General features: G+C 41.2%; 1 protein-coding gene across 2 annotated transcripts in view; it reads left to right on the top strand.

The window, feature by feature from the left end:
- Positions 1–24,646, top strand: part of TRIM36 (tripartite motif containing 36) — a 35,015-nt gene extending 10,369 nt beyond the window's left edge. The window contains exons 4-11 of one of the 2 annotated variants that reach the window (XM_045486045.1): positions 1,015–1,340; positions 6,214–6,360; positions 8,703–8,798; positions 12,338–12,591; positions 12,801–12,925; positions 17,334–17,624; positions 20,460–20,757; positions 22,517–24,646. In XM_045486045.1, coding sequence (XP_045342001.1) covers positions 1,015–1,340; positions 6,214–6,360; positions 8,703–8,798; positions 12,338–12,591; positions 12,801–12,925; positions 17,334–17,624; positions 20,460–20,757; positions 22,517–22,868 — 1,889 coding nt within the window. In that variant the 3' untranslated portion in view covers positions 22,869–24,646. The remainder of the gene's footprint in view (positions 1–1,014; positions 1,341–6,213; positions 6,361–8,702; positions 8,799–12,337; positions 12,592–12,800; positions 12,926–17,333; positions 17,625–20,459; positions 20,758–22,516) is intronic. The other variant, XM_045486056.1, reaches the window with a different exon arrangement.
- Positions 24,647–25,149: the final 503 nt, after the last annotated feature.

The raw sequence follows: 25,149 nt of genomic DNA, 5'->3' as shown, positions 1-25,149 counted from the left end.
TGTTAAAGAGACAACCACCCCCCCCCCCCCGGATTCTCGTGAACCTGTGGGTAAGGACGGTCGTGTCTTGGTTTCTTGATTTGTTAAAATCCAGATAATATTGAACCAAAGCATGCTATTTAAGGTCATTCAGTGTATTATGTATAATTTGGAAAGTTATTTGTAATACTTTTTGGGTAGCTTTTGGCTTAACGAGTTAAGTAATTTTAATGATTCTTTTTTTCAGGTCATAAGAAGATTCTAAATGGTTGGTCTCTCTTAAAGTCACTAGATCTAGGTCTATGGATGGGCTTTTCACTCTTTTATAGATTGCACTCCATTAACTAATGATTTTGCCTACCCAGATAAAACAATACTACCGTGGGAAACTCTCTTTTGCAGTGGTCCTTAACCATTTTGTGGTTACGTATGTCTGAGAATCTGATCATAGCTATGGATTGTTGAACCAGAAAATAAGCATAGGTATATTGATGCAAAATCTTGCGTACAATTTCGAAGAGTTTGCCAAACGATTTGGATCCTTCTGGAGCCTATCCATGGAGCACTGGTTAGGGATTCTTGTTCATTTATGTCTGAACTCATTTCCTAGTCATCAGCCAAGGCTGTCTTCATTTAAATGAAAACGAAATTACTTTGGAGGTGACATATAAAAGTCATTATGTATAATTACATGATTTCAAAAAAATCCTGACCCCGTGTAGTATTGTATTACATGTTTTTTCCTTATATCTGTTTGATTTGATGTGGTTTTGTGTGGGGTTTACTATAGAGGGTTTTCCTTTCTGCTTTGATTTAATACCTATTTAACAATTTGGGCTTGTCTTTTGCATACCAAGGAAAAACAAGCGTGAAGCATTTTCAGAATACAGACCAATTTAAGTGGAGCCACTTTGAGTATTAGTTTGGGAGTGGGTATATATTTGTAGATTTCTCTTTCCAAAATCTCTCTTCTTTTGTCTTCATTCTGTTGGTTTTCCTACTGCCGTAACTAAACAAGGACTTCCAATTACACAGGCTGGAAGCGCAGCTCCCTGACCCCTAGGACCACCACTTTTCCTTGCCCTGGCTGTGAGCATGACGTGGATCTTGGAGAACGAGGAATCAATGGTCTGTTTCGCAATTTCACTTTGGAGACCATTGTCGAGAGGTACCGGCAGGCAGCCAGGGCAGCCACGGCCATCATGTGTGACCTCTGCAAACCCCCACCGCAGGAGTCCACAAAAAGTTGCATGGACTGTAGCGCGAGCTATTGCAATGAGTGCTTCAAAATTTACCACCCGTGGGGTACCGTGAAAGCTCAGCATGAGTACGTGGGCCCAACCACGAATTTCAGGCCCAAGGTAAGAGAAGTTCTGATTTAGTTAGAATATCAGTATTACAAAAGGAATTATTACAAGACTAGAACTTGACAGAAAGGGACGCCTGGGTGGCTCAGTCAATTCAGTGTCCAACTCTTGATTTCGGCTCAGGTCATGATCTCATGGTTCTTGAGTTCGAGTCCCGTGTCAGGCTCTGCAATGACAGTGCAGAGCCTGCTTGGGATTTTCTCTCTCTCTCCGCCCCTATCCTGCTTGTGCACTCTCTTTCTCTCTGTCAAAATAAATAAACGTTAAAAAAAAAAAAAAAAGAACTTGACAGCAAGAATGGAAATAACTTGAAAAGCCTGTATGGGGGATGGGTGCAGGACACCTGGCTGGCTCAGTCAGTGGAGTGTGTGACTCCTGATCTCGGGATCTAGAGTTCAAGCTTACGCGTTGGGCATAGAGCTTATTTACAAAATAAATCCGTAGGTAAAATGGATGGTACATGCATGTAGAAACATGTATGTTAAAATGAGAACATAAAAAAAAAAAAAAGCCTGTACCAGAAACCAAGGCCTGGTGTTTGGAGTTAATGTAGTCTGTTGTTAAACATCCCCGCAGCCTAAAGGCAATATTCTGGTTCACCGGGTTACAGCAATGTGATGCAGCACAATGCACGAAGGTGAAGGTTCTTAACGAAAGCAAATAGGGGAAAGGTTGAGTTCTCTCCAAGATTGAAATGATTATCAAGTTAAAAAGCTTTTGTGGGGGGCGCCTGGGTGGCGCAGTCGGTTAAGCGTCCGACTTCAGCCAGGTCACGATCTCGTGGTCCGTGAGTTCGAGCCCTGCGTCGGGCTCTGGGCTGATGGCTCGGAGCCTGGAGCCTGTTTCCGATTCTGTGTCTCCCTCTCTCTCTGCCCCTCCCCCGTTCATGCTCTGTCTCTCTCTGTCCCGAAAATAAATAAACGTTGAAAAAAAAAAAAAAATCTTAAAAAAAAAAAAAAAAAAAAAAAAGCTTTTGTGCTTTAATGTGTTAGGGTCACAGTTGTGTAAAAGATTTTGATTGGGAAACATTTTTTTTGACATTTTTAGTTAGCTACAGTTGTGCTCTAAGTAAGTAAGAGTAAGTACAGCCTAATATTTTGAAGCTTGTGGTATAATGTTAATGTAATATCTGAAGTGGAAGTCCTATTTCTTAACCTTTCTGGGTAATTTCTATGGTCACGCTCAAAAGAACTTTATGCATTGTTGTTTGCCCTGCTTTGTGACTGACAAGAAGAATGTTTGGATAGCTTCACTAATACTGCTTTCTGATTTATGCAGATTTAGAAAAACTAGTTGATTCTTTTGGTTAAAGTTCTTATTCATTACAACTTAGTAACTTGTGTATGAAAATTTATTCGCATTCTTGAGCCCAAACTTTTCTCTTTAATTTGTAATAAAAAAATGGAAAAAAAAATCCCCAGAGTTATCTTGAAACTATGAGCTGAGTATTTGTTGTATCATTTTTTTTTAAATGTTTATTTATTTTTGAGAGAGAGTGTGTGTGCACGAGCAGGAAACAGAGGATCCAAAGCGGGCTCTGCTGACAGCAGAAAGCCTGATGCAGGGCTCGAACCCACAAACCAGGAGATCATGACCTGAGCTGAAGTCAGACTAGCTTAACTGACTGAGCCAGCCAGGTGCCCCCATCATTTGTTTTGTTTTGTTTTGTTTTGTTTTGTTTTGTTTTGTTTTAGAGACAGAAAGGTGGGGGCGCAGAGAGAGAGGGAGGGAGGGAGGGAAGGAGTGGGGGAGGGGTAGAGAGAGAGGAAGGTGGGGGTGCACAGAATCCAAAGCAGGCTCCAGGCTCCAAGCTGTCAGCACAATGCCAGACGCAGGGCTCGAGCTCATGAACCATGAGATCATGACCTAGCCAAAGTCCGATGCTTAACTGACCAAACCACCTAGGTGCTCCCATCATTTTTTTTTTTTTTTTTTTAAGTAAGTTCTGCACCTAGTGTGGGGCTTGAACTCACGACTCCAAGATCCTAAGTCACGTGCTCTACTGACTGAGCTAGCTGGGCGCCCCCTCTTACATCCTATTAAGTGCAGGGCTGGTAGATTAAAACAAAAACAGTCTGTGCTTGTATGCTTTTTAAACTTCTGTGCTTGTTTTTCAAACTATGTCATTGTGGCAATAGATTTATCAAATGATTTTTTTTTTTTCAACGTTTATTTATTTTTGGGACAGAGAGAGACAGAGCATGAACGGGGGAGGGGCAGAGAGAGAGGGAGACACAGAATCGGAAACAGGCTCCAGGCTCTGAGCCATCAGCCCAGAGCCCGACGCGGGGCTCGAACTCACGGACCGCGAGATCGTGACCTGGCTGAAGTCGGACGCTTAACCGACTGCGCCACCCAGGCGCCCCAGATTTATCAAATGATTTTTAACCCCCTGTTATGTTCCTTATCTCATTTTAAATGCTCCAGGTTGTATACTTTTAGAAAAATTCATGCCTTCAGGGATGCCTGGCGGCTCAATTGGTAGAGCACACGACTCTGGATCTTGGGGTCATGAGTTCAAGCCCTACAGTGGGCATGGAACTTACTTAAAAAATTACATGTATACACATAAATACATATGCATGCCATAAGCTTTGTGTTTTAATTAAACACAGATTAATTAAGTTGATTAATACTGTTCCATTATGAAAGAACCTGATTATTAAATGAATTCTATTAGGTTTGGGTTTTTATGACTTACAAACTCATGAAATCTTGAGTAACATTTTCAGAGTATTGCAGACTTAATTCTGTTTACAAATATAATGAAAGGTTGGTAAGAAAGAAGCTGAAGATATAGGGGTAAGTTATATTGAGGAAGAAACTATTTCCCTTCAAGTCATTAGTGTTCCTGAATATAGTGAAATTTTACAAATTTTACAAAAATTTTACGAAGGTAAAGTATTTGCCAGTAACTTTGAGTTCTTGTCATCATTCCTTGCAGAAAGCCAAATTTTATAACTTATCTTTTTTTTTTTTTTTTTTTTTTTCAACGTTTATTTATTTTTGGGACAGAGAGAGACAGAGCATGAACGGGGGAGGGGCAGAGAGAGAGGGAGACACAGAATCAGAAACAGGCTCCAGGCTCCGAGCCATCAGCCCAGAGCCCGACGCGGGGCTCGAACTCACGGACCGCGAGATCGTGACCTGGCTGAAGTCGGACGCTCAACCGACTGCGCCACCCAGGCGCCCCATATTTTATAACTTATCTTAAAGGTGATGGCTTTTGGGGGGCCTGGCTGGCTCAGACAGTAGAGCGTGCGACTCTTGATCTTGGGGTTGTAGGTTCGAGCCCTACATTGGGATTACTTAAGAAACATATTTAGGGGCGCCTGGGTGGCTCAGTCGGTTAAGCGTCCGGCTTTAGCTCAGGTCATGATCTCACGGTTCGTGGGTTCGAGCCCCGCGTCGGGCTCTGTGCAGACAGCTCAGAGCCTGGAGCCTGCTTCGGATTCTGTGTCTCCGTCTCTCTCTGACCCTCCCCCGTTCATGCTCTCTCTCTGTCTCAAAAATAAATAAACGTTAAAAAAAAAAAAGAAACATATTTAAAAGATACAAATAATAAACGTAATGGCTCTGAAAAGTAATATAATGCTGTATGCTAACTATGCTGGAATTAAGATAATGATTAAATAAACACATGTAATGGCTTTGAGAATGTAGGCAGTCGGACCTGCCGAAGAATTTGAATTTTTTTCCTCTATTTTTCTCCTGGACCTGCACATTAGTATTAAGACTTTTCACATCGGATGTTACTTTTGTCTCAGTGTTACCAAACCAGTTGTAGTGGCACAAAATCTGAACTGTCAGAGCCCCTGATAACTGTTTAATTTCATTGACACACTAGTCTAAAGGAATCTCCGCTTTCTTGCAAGTGAACCCAGTTATTTCATGTACAGTTTCAGACATACCTGTGATGATAGTTTTCAGAGTAAAAAAGAAGGTAGAAACTTACATCTTAAAAAAACAAAACAAAAAAACAATTCTAAGTTTGGTAATTGTGTGCATGATTAATATGTAAAAGCAATATCTGGAGGCTCGTATCATAAAGTGTTCTAAGACTCCTCAGTAACAGATTTCTTTTTCTTTCTTTCTTTTTTTAATTAATTATTTAAATGTTTATTTTTGAGAGAGAGAGAGAGACAGAGTATGAGTGGGGGAGGGGCAGAGAGAGAGGGAGACACAGAATCTGAAACAGGCTCCAGGCTCTGAGCTGTCAGCACAGAGCCCGACGAGGGGCTTAAACTCACAAACTGTGAGATCATGACCTGAGCTGAAGTTGGACACCCAACTGACTGAGCCACCCAAGTGCCCCGTCCCTTTTTTTTTTTTTTTAATTTTTTTTTATTTTTAAGTAATCTCTACACCCAACGTGGGGCTTGAACCCACAACCCTGAGATCAGGAGTCACCTGCTCCACCGACTGAGTCAGCCAGGTGCAAATTGCTTATGAGGATGGTGAAGCCATGGGTTCCCATCAGCCATTTGCTATTGGACCTTACAAAAATATGGGTCATGGTCCTTAAGAATTGCCTACTCAGTGTGGCCAGAGGGCCTTTCTGGCCTGGTTAAGCATGCAAGTCTGATAGGAATGAAATTTTCATCTTCTTGCCACCAAGTTTAAGGGTGATAACATCTATATATTTAACTGACCATTTGAACTCTCAAACCGAAAAATAGTAATTGTAATACAGAAAATTTTCATACGATATACCAAATGCTTTTACGCTTCTTCTTTTCACACTTTTATGTATTTCACTGGCTTTATTTGGTGATTTTGTAAAGCGCGCCTTTGTACCTTAGGGACTTTGTGAGTATCCGGCAAACTCTGCTGACCCTTAATTGCACTTTGGTTCTTCATTCCGTAGATTTTAATGTGCCCAGAACATGAAACTGAGAGAATCAACATGTACTGTGAGTTGTGTCGGAGACCGGTTTGTCACCTCTGTAAGCTGGGCGGCAATCATTCCAATCACCGGGTAACCACTATGAGCAGTGCCTACAAGACCTTAAAGGTAGGATTTCTGTGGTTTTGGAACTCGATTCTGGGTCTTTATAACTTTGTTTTACTTTGTGCCTTTAGCTTTGTCTTCATAAGATCCTAGCTTCCTTTGTGGTCTTGTTTGACTGAAATGAGTTAACAATGTAAAGAGTCACTCAGTGTTCTACTAATATTAGGTCGTTAGTATTTTTAACCAGGTAGTTCTTTGTGGTACTGATGGGGAGGGGCACAGAGAGAGAGAGAGAGAGAGAGAGAGAGAGAGAGAATCCCAAGCAGACTCTGCACTGTCAGCGCAGAGCCCGGTGTGGGACTCGAACTCACAAACCTTGAGATTAGGACCCAAGCCAAAACCGAGAGTCAGACGCTTAAGCCACTGGGCCACCCAGGCACCTCACAAGCTCAGTTGTGGCCGATTTTTCTTTTCAGTGTGATTTGTATGGTATTGTAAATTTTACCTTGTTGAGCACTGTATCTGTATCCTACAGATGTTCTTGAGTTTTCTTCTAGCGTGTAAGTTACTTCGACACAGGTTGCTCCTTCTTTGACTTGCTTTTAAGCTTCGGTTGCCAGGACAGAGCGGCAGTTAGCTCTGGGACTAGTTTTACCAGACCGTTGAAGCAAAACCTTACGTGGTTTACTCTTCTGGATGCCCCATGAATGTTGAGGGTTTTTTAATTTGTTTTTTGCTTGTTTAGTTTGGCTGGTGAGGCACAGGGCTCTCCCAGCCTCGAGTTAGCTCCTGGAATTGTTCCTTGTTGAGCCCCTCAGGTCAGCAGCAGTGACCGAGAAATCCTTAGATCCTCTCATTAGGGCAACAGCTCAGGATATTCTTATGCATATTTAGACTCTGAGTACACTTGTCTCTCATAACTTTGAACCCCATGGTGCTTCAAGGCTTTTTTGTTTGTGTTTTAATATACTTCAGTCATATTACGTGTTATTTTTTCTGGGCTAAATGAGGGATCTCACCAACACCTATTATATTCTCTCTACAATAAGCATGCTAATTTCAGAATCACTCCTTTATAAAGAAGTTCTTTAATGAGCTCTGGTAGCTTAATGAGCTCTATTTTAAAAAAACATTTTTTTTTACTGTTTATTTCTGAGAGAGAGAGAGAGAGAGAGAGAGAGAGAGAGAGACCTAGAGTGTGAGAGGGGGAGGGGCAGAGAGAGAGGGAGACACAGAACCTGAAGCAGGCTCCAGGCTCCAAGCTGTCAGCACAGAGCCTGACACAGGGCTCGAACCCATGAACCGTGAGATCATGACCTGAGCGGAAGTTGGACACTTACTGACTGAGCCACCCAGGTGTCCCTAATGAGCTCTATTCTTATACATCTATATTTTCATTTTTGCGTATGTGTAATTATATAATGAATAGCTCACCTGGGCTAGGCTGTGAAGTTTATTTTAGAAGGGTCTTTGTTGCCGTTTGGGTCGTGTGTGTGTGTGTGTGTATGTGTGTGTGTGTGAGAGAGAGAGCGAGAGAGAGAGAGGGAATGAATTATAAAATCTGATGGAGGACACACTCCCGTTTGCTATTCTTCCATTTACTCAGAAGTCTGAGGAGGAAGACCTTTGGGAGCGATGAGGAGACAACAAAAATGTATTATATATATATATTCCAGGTTTTTGATTACCAGTCTGAGCATCACTGCCTTGTTCTCTTATCCAGCCTGCTTCTAATGTCTCCTATGTCCTTGGACCTCAGTGTTCAAGGCCAGTAACTGTTTTTAATTTTTTTGTTTAATGTTTATTTATTTTTGAGACAGAGACAGAGCATGAATGGGAGAGGGTCAGAGAGAGAGGGAGACACAGAATCTGAAGCAGGCTCCAGGCTCTGAGCTGTCAGCACAGAGCCTGACGCGGGGCTCGAACCCATGGACCGTGAGATCATGACCTGAGCCGAAGTCGGACGCTTGACCGACTGAGCCACCCAGGCGCCCCAAGGCCAGTAACTGTTTACCCCGAGTTAATAATGACAGTCTCCAGGGGCGCCTGGGTGGCTCAGTCGGTCAGGCATCTGACTTCGGGTCAGGTCATGATCTCACGGTTCATGAGTTCGAGCCCCGTGTCAGGCTCTGTGCTGACAGCTCAGAGCCTGGAGCCTGCCTCAGATTCTGTGTCTCCCTCTCTTCCTGCCCCTCACTCACTCTCTCTCTCTCTCTCTCTCTCTCTCTCATGGATAAACATTAAAAATATATATATAATGACAGTCTCCAGTTCTCATCATAGGCTAAAGAAGAAGATGGGTATTGTGTGAAAAAAAAAAAATAATAATAAAAGCAGGAAAAACCTGCGAGGCCTTTGTTAAACTCCTGCTTCTGTTTATTTGTGTTTCTGATATGCTCTAACAGGAAAAGCTTTCAAAGGATATTGATTACCTTATTGGCAAGGAGAGCCAGGTGAAGAGTCAAATTTCTGAACTCAACTTGTTAATGAAAGAAACCGAGGTAAGTGCTAACCTGGTTTGCATGTTTTTATTTATCCATCTAGAGAATGTGTCCCTGAGGGTAGTGGACGTGCTGGGCTTACAGGATCGTGTTGGATTTCACCCCTGCTTTTCTGGGACTAGGAAAACACGTATGAGAACTAAGTTACAATGTGTGATCAGCTCCTGATAGGGGCAGTGATTAAATTATATTGAAGCACAGGGCAGAGGATGACTCCCCCTTCACGTGGCGGTTACGGTGTCAGAAGTAGTCACGTGAGGTAAATGATCGCTTTGCCAATTATCGGCATTTTGCAAAATGAACAGAATGCATCTGAAATACATACTCTGTGTGCTTGGGACCAGGTTGATTTAAAATGCCGGCTATCCCTAAGTATATATACCTGACATACGTTCACCAAAACATAGGTATCAGAATGTTCCATCTCTGTGTTGTTTGGAACAGCCACAAAGTGGAAACTACCCACACATCCATCAACAGTGGAAGTTAAGCAGAGGTAGAGTGAGTATCTACAACTATATGCAACAGTGTAGCTGAATCTTTCAATAGTATTGAAAGGAAGATGCCAGAGACAAAGGGGTACAAACTAACCCATTCCTTTTGTAAAAAGTACCAACAAAAGGGAAGCTGGATCCTCTGGTTAGAATTCAGGATAGGCGTTGTTGAAGGGTGGGGAGGAGAAGGATGGGTGCCTGGAAAGGTTATAGGGATGGTGTCTGGGATCCGGTAGCATTCCTCCATTTAATCCGGATGCGGGTTACATGGACGTGTTTACAAAGGTTCATCGATCTCCACGCTTACGTAGACCATTTTCTGCTTGTATATTACACTTCAGTGAAACAAGTGAAGAGAATTGGTAGCATTTAAAAAATAAAGATAGGACTGGGTTCTTTTAAAATTCCAAATGTTCACCAATCTTGATGTGTTTCTTTTCCTCTATTTAAAATAAACTGGAGGGCCATTACTCCTGATCACTGTAGAAGCTGTGATTCAATATAACAATATCCTAGCTAGTGTGAGACTGTTACTTCTTGAGATTTTATTTCCCAAGATGGGCTCGAAAATTGAGAAATTATGCAAATGAGCAGCATTATCGCCATCACTGCCTTTGTTTCTATTTTTTTTCCCCTGATATTCACTGATTGCATTCCCCACCCTAAGTAAGTTGTTTTTCCATGTACTTGAAAAGTGTGATTTTGTGTCTCCTATTTTTGTCTGATTGAAAAACTGTGTTTCATATAATCTCCCAATCCTTGGTAAATTATCACCTACCTGGTAAATTGCTTCAGGGATTGTATCTTTGGTCATTTTAGGTTTGTTTTATTACTGGTCCTCAGTCATGCTGCCCTTCTTGTTACTTTTTGATGTTTATTTATTTTGAGAGAGAGAGAGCGAGCACATGTGGGAAGGAAGAGCAGAGAGATACGGAGAGAGAGAGAATCCCAAGCAGGCTCTGCGTTGTCAGTGCAGAGCCTGACGTGGGGCCTCATCTCATGAACCGTGAGATTATGACCTGAGCTGAAACCAAGAGTCAGACGCTTACGTGACTGAGCCACCCAGGGGCTCCTGGCCTTACTTCTGAAATAAGGGAGAACCAGGACCCGTTGCTGAGTTTGTGATTCAGTAGGCTGAAAGTGGAGGAACTCTCACGTCACCTGTTCATGCAGACGCTCATTTCTTGGGATCCTGGAGAAATTACCTAGCTTCTTATACCTTTGACCTAAGCTGCATTGGTCAGCTCGTCAGTTAAGAATCTTCCCCATTGGACAATTTGTCTGCATTCTTGACTTTTGCTCAGTGAGGCCTGTGACACGGTCTTTTTTTCTATAACTACACTTAGCTTGAAAAAAAAATCCCCCTTTTTACCTATGCGTAATGATCTTTTGAGTTTAATGTTGTGATCTCTCATTGAACTACTACCAAAATGCCACCACCCTCTGTCCCCCTTCCTCCCTTCCCTCCTGCCAATCATTTAAAAATTTTTATTTAAATTTTTTGTTTTTTACAGTTTATTTTTGACAGAGAGAGAGAGAGACAGAGCATGATTTGGGGAGGGGCAGAGAGAGGGAGACACAGAATCTGAAGCAGGCTCCATGCTGTGAGCTGTAGACACAGAGCCTGATGCGGGGCTTGAACTCATGGACCATGAGATCATGACCTGACTGATCATGACCGAAGTCAGACGCTCAACCGACTGAGCCACCCAGGCGCCCTATCCTTTAAAATTTTTTTTTGCCTGTTGGGTTCAGGAAACAGAGAAAGGAATCTGGAAAAAATTTCCTTTCATTAGAAATGTTGGCCAGAAGACACTGGGAAATGCACGGTGTAGTTCTTCCACATGTCAGCTTTTAAGAATGCGTTTGAAGCATTTTTTCTGATGGCTGCTGCTTATGGGTCTATAATGATGGCTGCATACGTGGGCTCTGCTGGTTTTGTTTTCAGAATCAAGTTGGTCTGATGTTACAGACATTCAAAATGTTCAGTCAGTACTGCAGATAGGATCATTTTATAGCCAAGTAGAGGAAGAGCTGCATGTACAGGGAATATAATCTCTGTGTGTACAGACTATGTACCATTGTGATGGGCATTGTATGTAAATAATCTTTTCCCATCTTCAAAAAAACCCCAAATGATTTCTCTTATCCCCAGTTTTCAGAAGAGAAAAACTCAGGGGTTCAGAAGTTAAATAATTTGCATAAAGTCACGTAAAATTTAATTTTAATTAAAGTACATTAATTTGAAGAGAAGAGTTACATTCTGATACCTTAGTAAAGGATGTCATCTTCCTGAGTTTTAACTGTGTTGTAACATCTCGTAAAAAATTGGAATATAGGATAGAAGGGGTCAAAAGTTGCCTGAATTAGAAATGAATTAAAAGCTCTGGGATTGTATTCCCCTCCCCCCCCTCCCCCATGCTCTGTCTCTCTCTCTCTCAAAAATAAATAGACATTAAAAATTAAAAAAAAAAAAAAATGGGGCACCTGGGTGGCTCAGTCGGTTAAGCATCCAGCTTTGGTTCAGCTCATGATCTCGTGGTTTGTGTGGGTTCAAGCCCCGCGTGGGGCTCTGTGCTGACAGCTCAGAGCCTGGAGCCTGCTTTGGATTCTGTGTCTCCCTCTCTCTTTGCCCCTCCCCCACTCATGCTCTGTCTCTGTCTCTCTCTCTCTCTCTCAAAAATAAATCAACATTAAAAAAATTAACAAAAAAAAAAAAAAAAAGCTCCAGGATTATATTATCCTGTGTCTTTGGTTAAGTCAGTTAATTTCTTCCTCAAGTTCCTTTGTATATAAGTTGAAGGTTGTTTCCCTATTTAATTATTTATTGCTGAGCTTTGGAGATTAAAGCTTAAGGAAAACACAGTATTATAAAATTACAAAGTACGTCTAAATAAAAATTGGCCATCGTTCCTTGCTAAGTGTATTCAGTGCCAAATTACTGTTCTGAAAATGTCAGAGTCATTCAAAATTGAATTTTGGTTATTTTGAGAAAAGACATTTGGATTCAGCAGATGAGGTAACGCATTGCTTGTTTTATAATAGTGTAATGGAGAGAGAGCTAAAGAAGAAGCAATCACACATTTTGAAAAGCTCTATGAGATTCTAGAAGAGAGGAAATCATCTGTTTTGAAAGCAATTGACGCTTCTAAGAAACTGCGATTAGACAAATTTCAGACCCAAGTGGAGGAGTATCAGGGGCTTCTAGAGAACAACGGGCTTGTGGGATATGCCCAAGAAGTGCTTAAGGAGACGGACCAGTCTTGTTTTGTACAGACGGCGAAACAACTCCACCTCAGGTGTGTTGCTTTGAATTTAGATCTCCTTGGCAGTATCTTTCAACTTGAGCTCCGAGTGGCTCCTGGTGCTGTGTTCTGTGCAAGGCACGACCACACTCCTCACCTGAAAGTTGACGGAAGTATTTTTTTTTTTTTAATCACATGGCAGATATGTAGTCTGATTGGCCTTTTAAAAGATCGTTTTTATATAAAATAATCTCTGTCTGCAGAATACAGAAGGCTACGGAATCTTTGAAGAGCTTTAGACCTGCGGCTCAGACTTCTTTTGAAGACTATGTTGTTAATACATCTAAACAAACAGAACTTCTTGGGGAATTGTCCTTCTTCTCTAGTGGTAAGTTTTACTGATGACAGAGCCTCACTCTTGTAGTCGGAATTCAGAAGGTATGGGAACAACAAATGCTTCGGTTTGCCATTATGAAAACTAGGTTTTTATGCACAAAAGGTATATTCTGTTAGTTTGTGTGTTTTATTTTTTATTTTATTTATTTATTTTTATTTTTATTTTTATTTTTATTTTTTTTCAACGTTTATTTATTTTTGGGACAGAGAGAGACAGAGCATGAACGGGGGAGGGGCAGAGAGAGAGGCAGACACAGAATCGGAAACAGGCTCCAGGCTCTGAGCCATCAGCCCAGAGCCCGACGCGGGGCTCGAACTCACAGACCGCGAGATCGTGACCTGGCTGAAGTCGGACGCTTAACCGACTGCGCCACCCAGGCGCCCCTTATTTATTTATTTTTAAAGATTTTTTTTTTTTTTTAAAGTTTATCCATTTTTGAGAGAGAGAGCATGAGCGGGAGAGGGGCAGAGAGAGAGGGGGACAGAGGATCTGAAACAGGCTCCGCCCTGACAGCAGCGAACCTTGTGTGGGGCTCAAACCCACCAACCGTGAGATCATGACCTGAGCTGAAGTCGGATGCTCAACCGTCTGAGCCACCCAGGTGCTCTGGTTCATGTGTTTTTTAAACATTATAGAAATAGGGGCGCCTGGGTGGCTCAGTTGGTTAAGCATCCGACTTTGACTCAGGTCATGATCTCACCATTCCTGAGTTCAAGCCCCACATTGGGCTCTGTGCTAACAGTTCAGAGCTTAGAGCCTGCTTGGAATTCTGTGTCTCCCTCTCTCTCTGCTTCTCCCCTGCTCAGGTGCTCTTTCTCTCTCTCTCACTCAAAAATGAAGAAACATTAAAAAAAAATTAAACATTGTATAAATGGCATTACATTATATATGTATCCTTTTTGTAAATTGCTTTTTTAAACACGTGAAGTTTAAGATATTATCACACAAAGTTCTGGTTTAAAGCTATATTTTAGGGCTGCCTCGATGGCTCAGTCAGTTAAGCATCTGACTCTTGATATGGGTTCAGGTCATGATCTCATGGTTCGTGAGTTCAAGCCCCATGTCGGGCTCTGTACTGGTAGTATAGAAGTTGCTTGACCTTCTCTATCTCCCTCTCTCTCTCTCTGCTTCTCCCCTGCTCACTCTGTCTCTCAAAATAAATGAACTCCCCTGCTCATTCTGTCTCTCTAAATAAACATTAAAAAAAGCTATTCTAACTGCTTATAGTATTTCATTTTATAAGTCATTTCCCTACTGAGAGACAATTTGTTTTTGTTTTTTCTCTGTTGTAAACAGTGCCGTATTGAACATCTTCATCAGTGTTCTTTGTGCACATGTGTGTGAATTTCTCTAGCGCAGAAACCTAGAAATGATGTCTCCAGGCTACAACTGACTCTAAGATGTTTTCATCTTTACTTTGCTATGTTAGTTTGTTAGGACTGCTGAGACAATATACCATAGACTGCATGCCTTAAACAACAGAAATGTATTTTCTTACAATTCTGGAGGCTAAAAGTCTAAGATCAAGGTGTTGACAGAGTTGGTTTCTTCTTCTTCTTTTTTAAAAAATTTTTAATGTCAATTTTTGAGACAGACAGAGCATGAACAGGGCAGGGGCAGAAAGAGAGGGAGACACAGAATCTGAAGCAGGCTCCAGGCTCCGAGCTGTCAGCACAGAGCCCAACGTGGGGCTCGAACCCACAAACCGTGAGATCATGACCTGAGCCAAATTTGGATGCTCGACTGACTGAGCCCCCCAGGCGCCTCTGCATGCACCTGTTTTGCTTTAAAAAAAAAAAAAAAGGGTGTGTGTGTGGGGGGGGTGGAGTATACTAGTCATGTTATTTTATAACTAGCTTTTTTTTTTCTCCCCCAAATGTATTTTGAATGACTTTCCAGATCTCATCATGGCTGTAGAACATAACAGTTGCATAAATGTACTCTATAAAGACCTGCTTATATATTGCTTGTATATACCTGGGGAGAAGGACAAGAGGGAGACTTTTATGTTCAGTTCATATGCTTCTCTGACGAATGTGTGGTATGTGTGTGTGACTTGTATAGCTTACCCCTGGGCAGTTAAGCTTGTGGGAGTTCCTTGTATGGAAAGGATTATGCATATGCACAGAGATTTAGCTGAGATACTTTTGTGTTGTGTTTTTCATGAAAAACTAGAAACCTGTTTCTGAGTTTCTGAAAACAGTTAAATGTTGACATGACCATGCAGTGGAATTGCCAGTGGGAGAAAAATACTGGCAGGATGTATAAAAAATTGTTGTAGTGCTTATCTTGGAGTTGCTTGAAGTGTGTTTTGTGTAGTTTCTGATGTTCTTACAGAAAATATTATGTATTGGGGCACCTGGGTGGCTCAATCAGTTAAGCGTCTTACTTCGGCTCAGGTCTGATCTTACCATTCGTGAGTTCCAGCCCCGCATCGGGCTCTGTACTGACGGCTGAGAGCCTGGAGCCTGCTTTGGATTCTGTGTCTCCCTCTCTCTCTGCCCCTCTTCCGCTCACACTCTGTGTCTCTGTCTCTCAAAAATAGATAAACATTAAAAAAAATTCTTTTTAGTTAAAAAAAAAAGAAAATATTATGTATCATGTTTATACCAAAAAAAAATTCATTTAAATTGCCTTGTAACTCTGTGGAGGAAAATATGAAAGAAAATTGTGTGATGTTTCATTGAATTTTGTTATAGTCACCAAACTTAGATTTTAAAATTTATTTATTTTGGGCACCTAGGTGGCTCAGTCAGTTAAGCATCTGGCTTTGGCTCAGGTCGTGATCTCACAGTTTGTGGGTTCGAGTCTCGCATCAGGCTTCATGCTGACAGCTCAGAGCCTGGAGCCTGCTTCTGTGTCTCCCTCTCTCTCTGCTCCTCCCCAGCTTGCACTCTGTCCCTCTGTCTCTCAAAAATAAACGTTAAAAAAAATTTTTTTTAAATAAAATTTATTTTGATTTTGTTTTAGTTTAGAGAGAGAGAGAGAGAGAGAGCGTGAGTTGGGGAGAGGCAAAGGTGGGGGGTGGAGGGAGGGAGAGAGAGAGAGAGAGACACACACACACACACACACACCCACACACACACACACACACACTCTTAATCAGGCTGCATGGTTAAGATCGTGGGGCTTGATCCCACGACCCTGGGATCATGACCTGAGCCAAAATCAAGAGTTGGACACTCAACCAACTGAGCTACCCAGGCACCCCCGATTTTAAAATATAATTACAGGAGGGCACATTAAATATTTTGAGCCCCAGCGTTACTATTTAGTAGGTGGAAATTGAAAGGCATATTGTTAAAAAACTTTATGGTGTTTCAGAATTAATATAATGCTTAAAGCTAAAGTCTTTTTTTGGTCTGTCTTATTTTTTTGTTCTTCTCCCTTTTAGTTACACACCTAAATATACCTTTGAAAGTCTTCATTGCTTACTCTTTCTCATTAAAAAAAATTTTTTTTTAATGTTTATTTATTTTTGAGAGAGACAGAGACAGAATGTGAGTGGGTTAGGGGCAGAGAGAGAGGGAGACACAGAAGCGGGCTCCAGGCTCTGAGCTGTCAGCACAGAGCCAGATGCGGGGCTCGAACTCATGAACCGTGAGATCATGACCTGAGCCAAAGTTGGACGCTCAACTGACTGAGCCACCTAGGCGCCCCTCTTTCTCATTTTAAATTTTGTGGTGAGAGCACTTACCTTGAGATCTGTTCTAACAAATTCTAAGTGTGGAAATACAGTGTTGTTGACTCGGTACAGTGTTGTACTGAGATCTTTAGAGCTTATACGTCTTGCTTAACTGATACTTGAGGTAACTGATACTTTATGTCTCTTGATTAATAACTGCCCATTTGTCCCTCCCCCGCCCCTGGAGCCAGAATCTCAGTCTTTGATTTTATGAATTCAACTCTTCTAGATTCCTCACATAAGTGGAATCATGCGTCAGTATTTGCCTCTCTGTGTCTGGTTTATTTCAGTTTGCATGTCCACAGGGTCCACCCATGTTGTTGTACATTACAGGAGTTATTCTTTCTCTTATACATAGTGTTACAAATTTAGAAAACTCTTAGTACAGAAATGATTTAAGGGGCACCTGGGTGGCTCATTTGGTTAAGCTTCTGACTTTGGCTCAGGTCATGATCTCATGGTTCTTGGGTTCGGGCCCCATGTCGGGCTCTGTGCTGATGGCTCAGAACCTGGAGTCTGCTTCGGATTCTGTGTGTGTGTGTCTCTCTCTCTGCTCCTCCCCCACACATGCTCTGTCTCTTTCTCAAAACTGAATAAACATTAAAAAAAAAATAGAAATGATGTAAGTATTTTCAATACATGATTGTTACCGAGGAACATATAGGTTCTGAAATAACAGTATTTTAACTCTGTTTGGTTTCTTCTTTCTTACAGGTGTAGATGTGCCAGAGATCAATGAGGAGCAGAGCAAGGTGTATAACAATGCTCTGATCAACTGGCACCATCCAGAAAAGGACAAAGCTGACAGCTATGTCCTTGAATATCGGAAGGTTAACAGAGATGAAGAGATGCTGTCTTGGAACGAGATAGAAGTGTGTGGCACAAGTAAAGTCGTTTCCGATCTGGAAAGCAATTGTAGCTATGCTTTCAGAGTAAGAGCCTACAAGGGCTCAATCTGTAGTCCTTGCAGCAGGGAGCTGATTCTTCACACCCCTCCAGCTCCAGGTATTGGGAAGACTGGGAATAAAAAAACCACAGAGGTGGAAGAGACCTTGATAAAAAATAAACTAGGGGCGCCTGGGTGGCTCAGTCGGTTAAGCATCCAGCTCTTGATTTCGGCTCAGGTCGTAACCTCACGGTTCAGGAATTCGAGCCCCAAGTCGGGCTCTGTGCTGACCATGCGGAGCCTGCTTGGGATTCTCTCTGCCCCTCCTCTGCTCTTTTACATACTCTCTCTCTCAAAATAGACTTTAAAAAATAATAAATAAATTAGGCACTGTTTTTATATAGCTCTACACTGAAACCAGTTTTCATTGGTTTGAAAAAAAGTTTTCTAGAAAACCCATTCCATCCCCAGCTAGGTTTTGGAAGTAGACGAATACTTGAATTTCACCATGTAGGCTGGGAACGGGATTAGAATGTGGACTGACATCAGATGGAGAAAAACATGAAGACATTTGAGCGAGGGCTATTAATTTGAAATGAAAAATCACATAAATATGCTACCGTACAATTTTTACATGGTATAATTCTGTATTTTTGATAGGTTTATAGAAATCTCTGTAACATAGATCTTGGGAGATTTTAAAAAAAATTATTGGCATAATATGAAATATTTTGATTAACCTCATTCTGACGTGTCTGGATGTTCTCTCGAATTTAGTGATTCCTGCCCCCCTCAATATTAAAAGCTCATCTTGCCCAGCCACCCCCCACCTCCCAAGTCTGAAACCACTGGTGCTACTTACAGAGTGCCCATAGATTTTTGTAGAAAGAATCATCTGCAGGTGAGCGGTTTCCCTGCAGTGTCTCCACAGACCAGGGACGCTGAGAACCAGTGCTGGGTTCATTCTGGTTATAGCAGGCACACATTGTGCCCTGTTGCTCACTGCCTTTGAGGTTCCTGCAGTTGGTTTTTAGACCCCACAGCCCCTGCCTGTTTTTAGTGGCTTGTGTGCCCATATTTTGTACAGTCTGTCCTTCCTTCCCTTTTTGTCCAAAGTGTACTAGCCCCTACTTGTTTTTCATACACATTATGGCTAATTTAAAAAAAAAAAAAAAGTAGAATACAAATAAAGTAGGGTCGGCGAAAATTGGTTATCTTGAATTTGAATAAAATCTGATAGTTTTAGGGTGGATTTGCAAGTATGAAATAAATATTTGTACATTTTAGGCAGTTTCCCCTTTCTTTTCTTGTCTGACTGAAAGTGGAATTAAAAAGAAACCTGGAAGTAGCTGCTGGGTTTTCAGTGACTTGGTGGAGGGGGAAGGAAGAAAGGACACATTCAAAGTTCTTACTTTCTTTTCTTTTTTTTTTAAGATTTTATTGTTAAGTAATCTCTATACCCAGTGGGGGCTCGAACTCCCAACCCCGAGATAAAGAGTTGTGTGCTCCACCAACTGAGTCAGCCACGCATCCCCAGAGTTGGCTTCTCTCTGGGAATAAGGTGACCAGGGTGACCGTTACAATTTTTATTTTGCAAACGGGGAGACTTTTGAGATTGACGGGAAGATACCAGGCCAGGGCGATAGGCATTCCCAGAGAGGATGGTCCGCCTACATATGGAGAACGGCTTTAGCTTACTAGTACACAATTTCTTCTTTATCATGGTATATAGTATAGTCAAAAATTACTGTCTTAACCACGTTTAAGTGTGCACATCAGTGGACAGTGGCATTAAGTACATTCCTATTTTTGTGCCACCACTACCACTCATATTTCTACAACATTTTCATTTTTTCCAGACTGAAACTCTGTGCCCATTAAACACAAATCCCCCCTCCCCACAGAGCCTGGGAGCCTTGATTCTATGTTCTACCTCTATGAATTGCCTGTACCTCATATAAGTGGATGGATAGAATCCTGTGCCTGGCTTATTTGGGGTTTTATCCTCGATGTAGCATGTACCAGAATCTCCTTGCTTATTTAGGGTGAATAATATTCCACTGTATGGATAGACCACGTTTTCTTTATCTGTGCATCTGTTGATGACCATTTGGGTCATTTCCACTTTTGAGCCAATGTTCTGCTTAACGGATCTGAGTTGATAGAGACTTAAGAGAGTGGTATTCTGTCCATTCTGTAGTCAGGAAATCAAAGGTTAAGTTAAACTCCATTTAAATGCCTCAGCTGGAGGGTGCCTGGGTGGCTTAGTTGGTTAAGGGTCGGGTCATGATCTGTGGTTTGGTTCCTGAGTTTGTGAGTTCAGGAGTTCAAGCCAAACCCCGCATTGGGCTCTCTACTGTCAACACAGAGTCCGCTTCAGATCCTTTGTCCTCCTCTCTCTCTGCCCCTTCACCCCACTCAAAACCAAACAAAAATGCCTCACCAGGGATTAAAACTCTGGTCTCTCTAAACCCAAAACGCGTGCCTTTTTTTTTTAAACTACTGTACAGTTTTTCATGTCTGCCCTGTGGATTGATAAGGAAAAGCCCCTACTGAAATTGCTAATATTTAGAATAAATATTTAGAAAACTGTACAGGTAATTATGAAAAAGTACATTCCCTTATATTAAAGGGAAAAGGGACAGATCCAGTAGTGTAAAATAGAAGAGATCTGCTGTCTCTTCCCAGGAACCACGTTTGTTAAGTTTTCTCGTACACTTGAAATGCTTTTTCTGCCGTTTGACATTCCTAGAGATTTTCAGGCATAGAGACTCTACTGGAAGTGATTTCCCAACTGGGGATTCGGTTTGTAATACTTTGTCTAGGGTCACGTGACACATTCCTCTTCAAGTCTGTTTTCACTAATTTCTAGCTCAAAAACAGATCCTCTTTAACCGTCAGTTATAGAAGTGCTCACCGATAATGATGAGACTAATCTTAAGCTCTCTTTACAGTTTTTAGTTTCCTCTTTGATGAAAAATGTGGCTATAATAATGAACGCCTCTTGCTGAACTTGAAGAGAGACCGTGTTGAGAGTAGAGCTGGGTTTAATCTTCTGCTTGCTGCGGAGCGTATCCAAGTGGGTTATTACACCAGTTTAGACTACATCATTGGAGACGTTGGAATTACCAAGGGGAAGCACTTCTGGGCCTTCCGCGTGGAACCGTATTCATACCTGGTAAAAGTGGGAGTTGCTTCCAGTGATAAACTACAAGAATGGCTCCGTTCTCCCCGGGATGCAGTTAGTCCAAGGTAGGCTCTTTTTATTGATCTAGAACTTGGTGATTCTGTTAAAGGCACATATTGTTGTTTGGCCAGGTAAGACTGGAAATTGATGTGGGTTTGCTTATTACATCTGGAATACATTCCTTAGATTCAGGTGTTCTGGCCGTGCGGATGTGGCTGGCTCCAGAAAGGAGTCAGGAGGTCTTGGGATACAAATCTCAAGTATCTAAGCCTGTTTTGGGTACTTCTCGACTCTCCTGTAGCTTTGCAAGTAAAAAAAAATTTTTAGGGGCACCTGGGTGGCTCAGTTGGTTAAGCATCCAACTTTGGCTCAGGTTATAATCTCATGGCTTGTGGGTTCGAGCCCCAACTCAGGCTCTGTGCTGACAGCTCATCCTGGAGCCTGCTTCAGATTCTGTGATTCCCTTTCTCTCTGCCCCTCCCCTGCTCACACTCTGTTTCTCTCTCAAAAATAAACATGAAAAAAATTTTTTTTAATTTAAAAATTTCTTAAACCTTTTTTCTCCTAGAGAGAGAGCAGTGCGGGGGTGGGGGGAGGGAGAGGGGAGATGAGGCAGAGAGAGAGAGAAAGAGAGAGAATCCCAAGCAGGCTGCACAGTGTCAGCAAAGAGCCTGATGCGGGGCTCAATCTCACGACTGTGAGATCATGACCGATCCGAAATCAAGAGTCGAAAGTTCAACTGACTGAGCCACCCAAGCTCCCCACAGTTTTAAATTTTGAACATCTTTCATATCCATTTCCTTAATTCTGTGATAAAAATTACTCACATGTATAGTGAAATGCTTCCAACTGCCATACCTCATAATTGGTATGAAATTGTTCTTTTGTAATGGGACATAATTTCTTTAAACTCCCTTGGAGGTACTTTACAAAATTGGGTCACGGTAAACAGGTTTCCACATCAAAGAATTCCAGTTTGTAAAGAGATTGATTATTTAATGGGGATTGTGTGGTTTTGTCGTTTTACGTGGTATTATGTATACTAGCCCACACAAATAATTTATGACCTCTTGTGTGAACAGAACCCCAAATTGGTAATCTGAGTGACAGGAAAAGTTTTTTGCACAAGGGTGAGAAATTAACAAAACAGTGACTGTGGTAATCGGGAAATGGTTAATTAAACATGGTGCCATGACCACTCGATAGAACATTGATATTAATAATGTTTAAAAGGCTTGTGACGTCAGAAATATCCGTGAGACCTGATTAAAAGCGTCAACATAGTATGATCACAAATACATAAAAAGTGAAGTATGCATCGGAAAATGAAGGAAGGACGTTTGTATCAAAAATCTCTATAAGCTGCTGTTTTATGCTAGCTCCTCACTGTCAGCACAGAGCCTGACACGGGGCTCAGTCCCATGAACCATGACATCATGACCTGAGCTGAAGTCAAGAGTCGGACGCTTAACCCACTGAGCCACCACTTCATTTTAAAGCAACATATGTCGGGGCGTTTGGGTGGCTCAGTCGGTTAAGCGTCTGACACTTGGTTTCGGCTCAGGTCATGATCTCTTGGTTCATGAGTTCGAGCCCTGTGTCAGGCTCCACGCTACGCTGAGCACAGAGCCTGCTTGGGATTCTCTCTCTCCCTCTCTCTCTCTGCCCCTCTTCTGCTTGTGCTTTCTCTCTCTCTTAAAATACGTAAGCTTAAAAAAATAAATAAAGCAACATATATTATCTTGTGAAAATGTTCTGAGGATAGTTGACGGCCTGTGGATGGCGCCACAGCTAAGACTGCTTTGTTCGTGTATTGTGTTCTAGATACGAGCAAGACAGCGGCCATGACAGCGGAAGTGAAGATGCCTGCTTTGATTCACAGCCCTTCACGTTAGTCACCATAGGCATGAAGAAGTTTTTCATACCCAAGTCAGCCACTTCCACCAATGAACCTGAGAATAGAGTTCTTCCGATGCCAACAAGTATAGGGATTTTCCTTGACTATGACAAAGGCAGAGTGGCTTTCTATGACATGGATCACATGAAATGCCTTTACGAGCGCCAGGTGGACTGTTCGCACACGATGTACCCAGCATTTGCATTAATGGGCAGTGGAGGAATTCAGCTTGAGGAACCCATCACAGCAAAATATCTAGAATACCAAGAGGACATGTAGTTGAAGCACGTGATGTGACTTAGGGCGAAAAAGGGGAGCAAAACGACGGCTCTGTGTTAACCTTCATAACTAATTACACATCATCTAAGTAGTCTGTGGCCACACTTGTATTTTGTGTGTGTTTCTTCTTAAATCGGAAAAACCTAAACAGTCTTGCCTCTTTCCTGTCTTCATCCTGCCTTTCACAAACTGCGGGAGTAAAGACGCTCTCTCCTGGTTAACCCTGAAATGGTTAAACACTGTAACTGGATTGTCTTTGTTTTCTTATGAACAGGAAATCTAATGTATTTATGTCAGTCAGTGTTGCTGATACTGATGCTTCTTTTTTGAGGGGGAAGGGATACAAAACTATTTATTATTATGTTTCTTTTGTGTTTGGTTTTTCATTTGGTATCATGTTTATGTCTTAAGAGAAGCTATTTTTTAGATGCCTTATGGATAGAAATTAGTACTTAGCATTGTGTCTTGTGTATGTTTTTCACAAGAAAACAAAGGTATAGTTAGTATAAAGGCCAGAGAAATGGTAGTATATTTAAATGGGAAATTATGTATTTTGAAGTGCGTAACTAATATGCAGAGTATATCCCCCAGAAAATGAATACTTTTTTTTTCTTTTGAGATGGCAAATTGTATTTTTAAGGATATTTTTAAGAGTTCGCTTACCTGTAATGCCCATACCTGATCGTGTGTAAACATTTTTGTTTTTTGTTTCTTGTTTTTGCAGGAAACACTAAGTTCTTGGCTAGCACAAGCAGCTTTTCACCTGGTGTAATTTTTTTTTTTTTTTTACAAAATTTGTCTTCAGTTTTTCTTACTCTGAAAATACCTGCGTCTGTATCAAATAATTTATTTTTCACAAATATTAGAGAAGCTGCACTGATATTTAACATATTTGTTCTTTGCCCTCTTATTGTGTCCTGTGATTTTCATTTTTTGGCACCAATATTACATATCACATTGCCCTGGTTTATGTTTACATGTTTGGAAAGTTCATGAAATATTTTTAATGTCATTAAATATGTTCTAAAATGTAGAGTAACTTACTGGTCAGTTGGATGATATTTTCTATGGCCTGTTGTTTGGCAATAAGCATCTGTAAAAGTCAGTAGAACTACAAGTCTAGGAATAATAAAATCATATTGACTTTGTGTGTACCCTTTTAAAAGTTCTTCTAATTTGAAGAATTAATACTTTGACATTTTACATTCATTTTTGAAAGATGTCCTTTAAAGGGTTTTTACTTAAACTGCTTATTTTTTAGAAGTCAAAGTGTTCAGAAACTAAGCTGTTACACATTGTAGCGCTAGTGATTTTGAAATGCTTTTGATCTCTCTTAATAGACCCACCAAAATCTTAGGCCTGATTTGGTTTCCTTGTTGTTTGCTTGTTTTTAATATATATTTTTAAGTGGAAATCTGTTATTCAGGCTGGTAGCATCAAATTGGCCTTTTCCCCCCCTACCCGGAGTAGGAAGTATCATGGAGAAGTTGAGTGTTTAGTAGGTTTGTACCTTCCTACCGATGAATAAGCACTTTACGACATAGGCTGAACTAAACAAATATGCAGTATTATGTGGATCATTGTGCAGTAAGACTGCTAGAGTCACGTGTGTGGTCAAGTTTGAGCCTCAAGCTTGTGTAAGCACATATCATGTAATGTAAGCATTTTAAATATAAAGCTTTAATAGGATAGGGAAGCCACTTAAAACATTGTATAGTTGTATAGAAATTGTTCTCCGTGTGTTCTTTCATTTTGAATAAAAATTAAAATAAGTGTAATTATTGAACTGCATTCTGGGAATTCTCAGTTATGTTTCTGTGGAAAATGGAAACAAATCTTTCATGAAGAGATGTTTTGCCGAGTATATTAGCTTACGAGAGAAGGTTTTACATAAAGTTATTCTGGGCATGTCCTTACTAGCCTGATTCTTGCCGAAGGGATCATTAGAAAAGTTTGACGTGAAGCTGGTTTTCTTCGGCTAACTGATCAGATTCTCTGATGTTGCTTTTCTGGTCCATAATAGATCAGATATTGATTATATGTGTGTTCTTTCAGTTCACATTCATACTCAAAGGCCTTGGGGCTCTGATAGTTGTTCATCACAATGAATTGTTATTTATGCTTCATGGGTTTTAATTTTTTAAAAAAGTCAATTCCGTGTTGTCCCGTGATAGTGCATAATAACTTAGCCTCATATTCACAGTTGCGTTCTGGGGAAAGGAGTAGGAGTCGGAGCGATCTCCTGGGCACTGAACAGTCTGGGTCTGTGAAATTTTTGCCA

The sequence above is a fragment of the Leopardus geoffroyi genome, chromosome A1, assembly GCF_018350155.1.
Source record: "Leopardus geoffroyi isolate Oge1 chromosome A1, O.geoffroyi_Oge1_pat1.0, whole genome shotgun sequence".
In the NCBI taxonomy this organism is placed as follows: Eukaryota; Metazoa; Chordata; class Mammalia; order Carnivora; family Felidae; genus Leopardus; species Leopardus geoffroyi.
This window is presented reverse-complemented; position numbering and strand designations above follow the sequence as displayed.